The following is a 10,562-nucleotide window of genomic DNA, read 5'->3' on the forward strand; positions in this document are numbered from 1 at the left end:
TAGTTCCGTGGAGCAAGCATTTCGGGTTTGATCCTATCACCATCATTTCTGCTCAGACAGCAGCAAGATCCTGTCCTTTCTAATATTGCACATGTTTTGAATACAAACATGCTTTTCATCCTTAAGCTATTCAAATGACATTCCTTTCCTGCTGCAATCTAAATTTTATATAGCTGCATAACACACTTTATGATGCATTCCTTCACAATGTGATGTTATAAAATGGGGCATATTTTGTATCACAGTGGGGAAAGTTTTCTTTCAAACATATTTCCCAAAAGATGGGGAGACTCATGAATGGTGATTCCTATGGTGAGCATAACATATAAAGAAACTGGTGACAAGAAAAAGAGGAAATCTATTTGTGGCTTCCCCAAACTAGACATTTTCTGTTGATTTTATTCATGTTTCTCTTTAAAAAGTTAAAGATCTATAGAAAGCATGATAAACTCCAATAATGAGAGATTAAGTGCCAGCATTTTTTTCTTTTATTCTTTATAGCAATTTTCAAGTCACTTTATCAAAGAAACCTATTTACAAGGGCAGAAAATGAAAGGATTTTAAATAGAAAAAAAAAAGCAGAAGTCACAACGCAGTCATTTTAAAGAGTTTAGATCAGCTAAGTGGTATTTTAGCTCATGAATCCCAGGAAAGGTGTTTTGTAAACCGATGTTTAGAGTACTGCCTAAAAGGGGACATCACCAGTTATGGGTCCACTGGTAGCCTCCAGTTTATTTTAGGTTGGGAGGTTTAAGAAATCTACAACAGTCATAGTCAATTGCCATCACTAGCTGTCCAAAGGAAATGTGCTCGATAACAGTCCTCCTGGTGTAAATCAGTTCAGATTGGTGTCCTCAAAACACGAGAGGTTAACTACATGCACACACTGCAACAGTCCTCCTGGTGTAAATCAGTTCAGATTGGTGTCCTCAAAACACGAGAGGTTTACTACATGCACACACTGCAGATTGTGGGATGCAAGTATCAAATTCCTCAGAGACATATGGAAGCAGCAAATGCCACGGGCTGCAGTGTGTGTTATGAGTAGAGCACTACGCAGACTGGAAGCAGATTGAGCTTCGGTCTGAAGTAACTGTGTGAGTTGGCAAATTATTTAACCTCTCTGGGCCTCAGCTGTTTGCTGAATAACAATCACCATCTCAGGGGGATTTTTTAATTATTATATAGTAGATATCAAAGGCCTGTCATAGGGTAGGGATCTTGCACATGTTTGCATGTGTTTATTTCCTTCATCCCTCCTTGCTTCAAAAGGATGCTGACACTGGTGTGTCTACATGATGGTGAGGTGACTGGGACTTGTCTGTTGTTCTGAACTAGGAATATTCCCATAGCTCACTGGTGGCAGGAGTATTTTGTTCACTTGTCCCCTCAGACTGATGCTTTCTTGAGGCCCGCCTTATAAGAATTTCAGACTGTGTTTTTCAAAACAAATGCTCATACAGATCTTCCTGCTGTACCAGAATTTTAGAATAATGCAATCAAAAGTGACCGGGTCCTACCCATCTGAAGCTTTCTGATTCTATTGGCCCTGGAGAAGCAAGAGCTTCTCAGTGGTTCTAAGAGTTATATTTTATGAGCTCTGTGATAACGTGAGTATATTTTACTTTTTTTTAAAGATTTTATTTATTTATTTGAGAGAGAGAGAGAGAGAGAGAGAGAGAAACAGCATGAGAGGGGAGAAGGTCAGAGGGAGAAGCAGGCTCCCCGCTGAGCCGGGAGCCTGATGTGGGACTCGATCCCAGGACTCCGGGATCATGACCTGAGCCGAAGGCAGTCGCTTAACCAACTGAGCCACCCAGGCGCCCATATTTTACTTTTTAACTAAATTACCTCAAACAGTCCTTTAGGGGATTACAGATAAAGTTCTATTAGTGAGTTTCATCCACATACTTCTACATTTGCTTTTAAAATAATTTGTATTTCCTAAGAGTGTGCTTTGTTGGCAGCCCTTAGTCCATTTCATGTTGGTGGAGAATATGCTTAAAGGAAAATAAATGCACCAGTGTGTATCAAGACCCAAAAGACTTCTTCTAAAGAAATAACACCACCATTGCAAACAACACTAATGCAGAAACATTTCTGGTAGGCGAAAGAAAAGTCAAGATTCTTCTTTTTAAACAGGTTTTCTAAAGTTGCTCATTTTACCTTTGCTTTGACACAGAGCAAACGCCACATGGGCGTTCAGAACAAAATGCTGGGAAGAGGATTTTAAAAGGAGGATGACTGGACAGAATATTTAAAAAGCCGCAGGCGCCTAGCTGAGGAAGGCTGAAAGTAGGCTAACCAAAACCCAGACACAGGCTGGGTTCAGGAGCCCCCAGAAAGCAGGCTGTAGTGGAGACCGAGGTGGCTATGCCAGGAGCTATTTTAAAAAAGACAAGAGATCTACATTCAGAAATACAGTTGATGTGTCCTTCTCCCGACTCCCTGCTCAAGGAGTCCAGCCAGGGTGAGGACTGCCCCACTCCACTCCATTCCCCACTCCACTCCAGTGCACCTCCTTTCTCAGCCACCCAGTGGATGGCAGCACGTGCCCCACAGGTTTCTTCCCTACAAGGCGTTCCAGGGGCCCTGCAGCGTCCATCATCCGTGGCTGCCTCCACCCTCTTGGGGCAGCATCTTCCTCTGCAGTCAAAGGCTTCAGCCAGGAGATGTGGCAAAAACGCTGATGGACTTAAGATCTCGGAGGGTGACCTGAAACTCCGAGGGAAGGGAGCTGGCAGAAAGAAAATGAATTCATGAATACTTAAGAGTGTGGTGTCTGTAGGCAGCCTCACACACAGTGAGTGTGACACAGTGTGGCTTATATGGGACAGGTTAAAACAAATCCATTCTGCCGCTTTTCAGCCACGCTGGGTAATGGGGAGCAGGCAAAACTATGACTTATGTAGGTTCTCTCCCTCACTCCCTCTCTCTCTCCAGAGAAACCTTTCCCACTGTTGGAGCACCTATGAATGTGAAGGCCAAGGATATGTGGGCTATAGGAAGTCATCAGAATAAGGGCCCTAACAGGGCCAAGCCAAACCAGGGAGAGCCTAATGGCTCAGGCTTGAAATCCTAGAATGATTGATGTGGATGGACCTCTTGATAGATTAAACAACAAATGTTCATGTTTCTAAAGTTGCATTACTTGAGACTATATTGTTTAGAAACCCCATGCAAGTTCTCGGCTGCAATCTTTGTCTCTACCACAAAGAGTGTGGGGTATCAGAAACGCAGGTGTTTTTTTTTGTTTTTGTTTTTTTTAGAGCTGCAAAGAACTCCGGAGGTTAAGCCTCATGCCACCCTCCTGTCGGGCGAGGAGTGCAGTACCTCTGGGAGCAACTGTGGTACCCGCTCCAAGCACTTCACCCTCTCAGCCTCACCGGGAAAGCGGCGCCGGCTTTTCTATTTGAAAACTGTTAGCAAGTTTTCCCTTAGTTTGCTATTTAAAAAATTAGTAATTTTGTCAACGTCAAATGTTCCCCTTAAACAAATTAAGCAGAAATTAAGTGCTTGTGTAAAAAAATCTTAGTTATCCCATGGAAGTCTCTGCAATCCCTCCCGGAAACCAGGACTCCCTAGCATCACGTATGTGAAATGCTTTGCAAATCGCAGAGCTTTATCAATGTGCATTACGGCGTGCACACTGTTTCCTAAAGAAAATCCATGGATGTCTGACTGTATGTGTAATCTAATTATTAGCGTGAACCGGGAAAAGAATCATGCAGCTATTTGCCGTTCGCCCCAGCACGAGAGGTCTCGGGACTGAATTCTCCTCCTGGGAGACGGCCCTCCGCACTTGGGGCTGGCAGCCGCAGCTTCCCTCTGACAATCAACCACCTGCCTGGCTTGTGGAAAGCATCAGGTTGGATGCTACGAGGCGTAAAAAGAGGGAAAGGGGCTTTTAGTGTGTCGGAGGTGGTGGTGTGCAAACAGGAGTTTAGTTTGATGAAGAAGATCCAGGCAGCGTGGATCAGCCTGTAGGATCCGGCTGCAGAGCTCCGGTTGCCTTTGCGAGTCGGTTCCCGCCCCCGCCCCTCCCCCGGTTAGTTTCAAACTCATTCTCGGTTCTCCCCCACCTACATGCTTTAACACGCTAAAAACACCCGCGGCTTCATTCTCTAGAAAGAAATGGTAAAATCTAGGAACACTGAAAGGCTTCTATTAACTGCTCTAAGGGGTTAAAAATGCTAAAACCAACACCTGCAGTGCCGCAGTTTCACGTGTGTGTGTGTGTGTGTGTGTGTGTGTGCGCCGAAGCAGCGCATTAAAGAAAAAGAAAAACCACCAGGAGAAAGGGAGAGGAATTAAAGAAAGTGCCAGAAACAGCTACAAAGAAATATAAAACTTTCCTCCCATATAGGCCTTATTCACTCAAGCTTAAACTTTTCACTTTGATTTCGAAAGCCCTAGAGGCACTGCCTTGTCACCTTAAATCCCAAGGGGATGACGGCAGAGGCCCCCGGTGGGGAAGGGGCACGTGAGGGGGGGAGGGTGTCTCCGTGGAACCGGGGATACAGAAATCTAAGGTGTCAGTGGGGAGTGAGAACCTATTATTGGGGACGCGGCGTCCGTGTGGTACGGGGTTCAGGGAGTAGCTAGGATGGGGGGGGTTGGGGAAGGGAATGAGAGAGGGGTAAGGGGTCTCAGAGAAAAATCCAGGGCCCCGGAGACAAGTGGAAAGGACGAGCGCCGCAGCACCGGAGCTGCCTGTCGCTCGCCCCCGCCTTCCCTTTTGCGCAGAATCCTCCCCTTGGCTGCAGCAGCGCGCTGCCCCCACTGGCCCCGCGCGCCGTGATCGATCGCAGGCTGCGTCAGAATGCTCCCCGCGTATAAATAGGGGTGGCAGGACCGCGCCGAGCCGCACACAGCCATCCACCTTCCCCTCTCCCTCTCTCCCCCGTTCTTCTCTCTCTGTAGGCCCCCATCTCCGCCGCGAGGCAGAGGGGCTCCGACCGCCACCATGAGTTCCTTCAGCTACGAGCCGTACTACTCGACCTCCTACAAGCGGCGCTACGTGGAGACGCCCCGGGTTCACATCTCCAGCGTGCGCAGCGGCTACAGCACGGCGCGCTCCGCTTACTCCAGCTACTCCGCGCCGGTCTCCTCCTCGCTGTCCGTGCGCCGAAGCTACTCCTCCAGCTCCGGCTCCTTGATGCCCAGTCTCGAGAACCTCGACCTGAGCCAGGTAGCCGCCATCAGCAACGACCTCAAGTCGATCCGCACCCAGGAGAAGGCGCAGCTGCAGGACCTCAACGACCGCTTCGCCAGCTTCATCGAGCGCGTGCACGAGCTAGAGCAGCAGAACAAGGTGCTGGAAGCCGAGCTGCTGGTGCTGCGCCAGAAGCACTCCGAGCCCTCCCGCTTCCGGGCGCTGTACGAGCAGGAGATCCGCGACCTGCGCCTGGCGGCGGAAGACGCCACCAACGAGAAGCAGGCGCTCCAGGGCGAGCGCGAAGGGCTGGAGGAGACTTTGCGCAACCTGCAGGCGCGCTATGAAGAGGAGGTGCTGAGCCGCGAGGACGCCGAGGGCCGGCTGATGGAAGCGCGCAAAGGAGCCGACGAGGCCGCTCTCGCCCGCGCAGAGCTCGAAAAACGCATCGACAGCCTGATGGACGAAATCGCCTTTCTGAAGAAAGTGCACGAAGAGGAGATTGCCGAGCTGCAGGCGCAGATCCAGTACGCTCAGATCTCCGTGGAGATGGACGTGTCCTCCAAGCCCGACCTCTCCGCCGCGCTCAAGGACATCCGTGCTCAGTACGAGAAGCTGGCTGCCAAGAACATGCAGAACGCCGAAGAGTGGTTCAAGAGCCGCTTCACCGTGCTGACCGAGAGCGCCGCCAAGAACACCGACGCGGTGCGCGCCGCCAAGGACGAGGTGTCCGAGAGCCGCCGCCTGCTCAAGGCCAAGACACTGGAGATCGAAGCATGCCGGGGCATGAACGAAGCGCTGGAGAAGCAGCTGCAGGAGCTGGAGGATAAGCAGAACGCCGATATTAGTGCTATGCAGGTACGGCACCGTGCAAAACACAGTGGGGGGGGCGGGGAGGGAGCTGCTGGAGCAAGTTGTGGGGGTGGGGGTGAGGGTGGGGTGGGGGAGGGTGGAGAGTTGAGGACGCGCCCAGAAAGTGGAGACCAGAGATGAGGCATCCGCATGCAGCTATTAGGGAGTAGAACTTGGCTCCTCGGAGACTGTGTGGCAGGGGTGGGGCACTTGGAGGGAGGGGGTGCGGGGGGCTCCACTGCAGTCTGAGGAGACGGTGCTTGGTGCTGCTGAATCTAGCTCCGCATTAAAGCTGCCCAGCCCTGCAGGGGTGGGGTGGAGTGGGTGAAGGGGTGGGAGCTGGGCGTTGCCTCGGGCCTGCCTCTCTAATGTCCTTCGTTAACCACAAGTCGCTTTGCAGTACAGATTGGACCATCTGCTTAATAAATACAGCAGAGAGCTTTCATTAGTTCTGAAGGATACCTGTGACCAAGCATGCTCAAGACTAGTTTTATCAAACACTCCTTGAGCTTAGGTAGACAGGAATGCAGTCAAAATTGTAGTAGGTAATGATGTTCGCAATAAGACATTTCTTTTTAAGGATCTCCATTTTCTGGGAAGGAGAAAATATAATATAGGTACATAGAAAATATTTTAGATACAATTATTACTATTTTTTTTTTTTATCTAGCTACTTCCTACTCCTGTAAAAAAATGGAATAATTTCTTGCAGGTGACCTGGATAAAGTTAACTAACGAATATGAAACAAAGTTTTTTGTAATCAATTAAAAAAATTTTGCAGGCATTTTATGATGATTCTTAGACTGTAGCAATGAAAAGAAAACAAAAAAAATTCTTCTATCAGGTTTTTTTTTTAAACTATTTTTTTGTTTTCATTTCATGCTTCCTGAGTTTGATTTTTTTTTTTTTTAAATACAAGGAAGGAAGGGTTAAAAAAGAGAAAAGGCAGTTGCTTTAGGGGAGATTTTATCTAAGGGGTGCACTTTGGTTTTAAGTAGGTTAGGCCTTTGCAGCTGTACTACAGTAAAATGATAGCAGTTGGGATTTATGACTGGATTTTTTTTGTCCTCCAACAGGACACAATCAACAAATTAGAAAATGAATTGAGAACCACGAAGAGTGAAATGGCACGATACCTTAAAGAATACCAAGACCTCCTCAATGTGAAGATGGCTTTGGACATTGAGATTGCAGCTTACAGGTAAGAACAGAGTGGAGTGGTAGCCGCCATTCAGGTTTCGGGAGAAAATCAGATTTCATGTCTATTGAGTCAGAAACCTTCAAGAACAGTCCTTTGAAATAATGGTTTGCTTTTTGGCTTTTTCTAAGAAGGTATTTAGACAGATACAGAAGAATTTGACCCTGTGTCATAAAGAGTTATAGTCTTAGTTTCTCACTACATTTTACATCGAATAGACAGGGCTATTTTAAGTTTGTTTGTTTTTCTGTTTTTTTTGTTTTGTTTTGTTTTCTGGTGCCAGGCACGACGTCCGCAGTCATGAAGTTTCCCAGCCCTGTTCCTGCTCTCCTTTGCCTTTCGGGGTGGCATTAGGGGAGCATGATGAGTGGTGGGCTCAGAGCAGGCACACTTCCAGTGTTCCTGTTTGTTAACCTCATCCTCCGCTGCCTTCCCAGGAAACTCTTGGAAGGTGAGGAGACCCGACTCAGTTTCACCAGCGTCGGAAGCATAACCAGCGGCTACTCCCAGAGCTCTCAGGTCTTCGGCCGATCTGCCTATGGCGGGTTACAGACCAGCTCCTACTTGATGTCTGCCCGCTCCTTCCCGTCTTACTACACCAGCCACGTCCAGGAGGAGCAGATTGAGGTGGAGGAGACCATTGAGGCTGCAAAGGCCGAGGAAGCCAAGGATGAACCCGCCTCTGAAGGAGAAGCCGAGGAGGAGGAGAAGGAGGAGAAGGAGAAAGAAGAGGCTGCTGAAGAGGAAGGAGCTGGAGAGGAAGAAGGTATGGTAAAAAGGAAGTCCGTACAAGGTCAAGGGCAATCAGGGCATGATGGGAGATGGCTAAGAGAAATGAAGCCTTGCTTATGCCAAGGAAGTTTTACTCACATAGGACTTTAGAATCTTATTTAATGCCTTTAGTTATTCGACAAACCTTTCGTAAGTACCTGGTTTCTCAAATTGGCTGTCCTCTCCGCTGAGCTTGGTAGCTTTGTTAAAATAACATTTCAAAATCTCCTCCTCCTGCTGTATTTTTATTCTTATTAAACATTTAAAAAATCTATTTGACCCAGCATTTTGGTGGCCTTAAGAACAAAAATAGTTAGTTTTTTTTTTTTAATACTTGTTTGCTTTTTGGCGTTTTTCTAAGAAGAAGGCATTGAGTTCAGTGGCCAGCACCGTCAGTTGTATGTGTGTTGGGGGATGGAGCTGAGAAGTTCGGGGGAAGCTTTCTGACAACTGGAGTTCCACAGAAAACTTAGCAGAAATGTTTTGAATGCCTTGCCCTGGATTTGGAGTTTGTACATTTTCTTTTTATGTTAAAGCTGCCAAGGAAGAATCTGAGGAGGCAAAGGAGGAAGAGGAAGGAGGTGAAGGTGAAGAAGGAGAAGAAACCAAAGAAGCCGAGGAGGAGGAGGAGAAAAAAGACGAAGGTGCTGGGGAGGAGCAAGCAACTAAAAAGAAAGATTGAGCCCCTCTGTCCTTAATCCTTCCAGGAGGAGTTCTCCCGAAATCAGGTCAACCCCATCACCAACCAACCAGTTGAGTTCCAGATACTATATGAATTAAGAAGTTCAATATATGTATAATTCAGAGATGACTTAGGTTGGACATTCAATGTTGTGCTATGACTTTTCTCCTTATGCAGAGTATCTGTTTGCTTGCAGAGTGGCTGCCTGGCTTGCTGCCAGCTTGTGCATGGTCCACGCTTACGAGTTCAGGATCAATGGCAATGTGAATAATTCAGATGTTTACAATTAAAAAAAAAACACATGAATAAATGAATTCACTGATGTTAATCTTAAACTTCATGGTAAAAATAGTCCTTTGAACCTTTGGTGGTTAGAAATTAAAGACCTCGAATCATGTGCAATACATAGTAAATAAAGTTACACTGAATGACATTTCTTGCTGTGGTTGTTGACTTAATTAAAATATCTTAAAGTACCAGTATAAGCCAAGGGGACTATCAACCTCCAAATTTTTTTTAAGTCCCCAGTCTTAACAATTACAATGGATATTTTTTCCGCCTGATTGGTAATTCTGAGGGATACAGTTAGGTCATGACTATTCATGAAATCTCTCCCCTCAAAAATTTTGCTGATAATAAACGAGTAAATGGGAGTCTCTGGGATTCTTCTTTTATAATTAGCAATATACTCTGTCCCATAAAAGGTACTATATAATGTTGGGAATGGCTTTCTTGGAGGCAATGGTGTAATATGATAAATACATCTTTTGTGGTAAACAGGTGATTTAAATAATTAATGCAGTGTGGCTAGAATATGAATCCCACCCATCCATTACTATAACCACATTATTTTACTATAGTCCAAATATCGTGGGCAGAAGTGGGAACCCAAGCAATTGATATAATTAGAAGGAAATCTTTTTTTCCATGTATAATTTTGGATGGAGGGGTAAAAATATCAAAGATCGTTTGCCATTGCAAACATGTTGCCTGCAATCCTGAGCTCATGATTCAGTGTGTTAGTAGCTTGATTCCGTTGCCTCAAGTACACATCATTTAATACCACCCACTTTAAACTTTTTTAAAAACTACAGATAACAGATAATAAAATTGTTATCAGTCAGTAAAGGGAGGAGATTATACCTGTATGTTGCATTGCATTGCTCTGCATGTCTTTATTGGGAAATATTTGGATTTCAGTGATAGCTCTAACTGGTTGGACATTGCATCAAACACACACCCCATTCATCCTCCCTGTTCACTGTAAAGTCATGAAAGCTCTTGCACTTGATGTGGAATGTAGGTGAAATTACTGATTATCTGCTGTTCTGCCTTTGTTCTTACACAATTGCTTTGTCAGCTAATTTCGTTCCATATTTGTTCTTTAGACAACTTTCAGAAGTCAGCGAATTTAACCTGAGAGCAAAGTGGTCTCCATTTAAATTTATCCGATTCTTCATACTACCTATTTCTAGTTAAATATATGTCACCACACAAATAGGTAAAATAATTTATCTATCATGATGCTATGGATTTGAACTATGAAGATTCTCAGTATATTGGCTTCTGTAAAGACAAGGAGTTGCCTAAGAAACCAAGCTTTTCACATTTATGTTCATTAAATATGAGATGCTACACATGATAAGTCTTAAGACAGATGAAAATTACATGTACAAAAAAGTAACTTTAGCCAAATGGAAACGGTTGGTTTCAGAATTACTTGAAGTAACAACACTGTATCATATTCTATCCTGTGTGCCATAATAAAATACTAAAAAAACCTAAACTAAATGGATTTGAAGTCTTTAAAAACATTTCCTTAAGTTTGGTACCTGGCTCGGTACCTCTGTCTCTTCTGCTTCCCCCAAAACTCCAGTTCTCTTTCAGTATCATTGCTCCCAGT

The 10,562-nt window shown here is 45.5% G+C and overlaps 1 protein-coding gene across 1 annotated transcript; it reads left to right on the forward strand.

Annotated features, from left to right (window-relative positions):
• Positions 1–4,488: 4,488 nt before the first annotated feature.
• NEFL (neurofilament light) lies at positions 4,489–10,332 on the forward strand. The gene is made up of 4 exons (XM_027600375.2): positions 4,489–6,013; positions 7,085–7,209; positions 7,644–7,972; positions 8,514–10,332. The coding sequence occupies exons 1-4, from the start codon at positions 4,967–4,969 to the stop codon at positions 8,657–8,659; spliced, it is 1,647 nt and encodes a 548-aa protein (XP_027456176.1). The 5' UTR covers positions 4,489–4,966; the 3' UTR covers positions 8,660–10,332.
• The last annotated feature ends 230 nt before the right edge of the window (positions 10,333–10,562 follow it).

The sequence above is a fragment of the Zalophus californianus genome, chromosome 2 (assembly GCF_009762305.2).
Source record: "Zalophus californianus isolate mZalCal1 chromosome 2, mZalCal1.pri.v2, whole genome shotgun sequence".
In the NCBI taxonomy this organism is placed as follows: Eukaryota; Metazoa; Chordata; class Mammalia; order Carnivora; family Otariidae; genus Zalophus; species Zalophus californianus.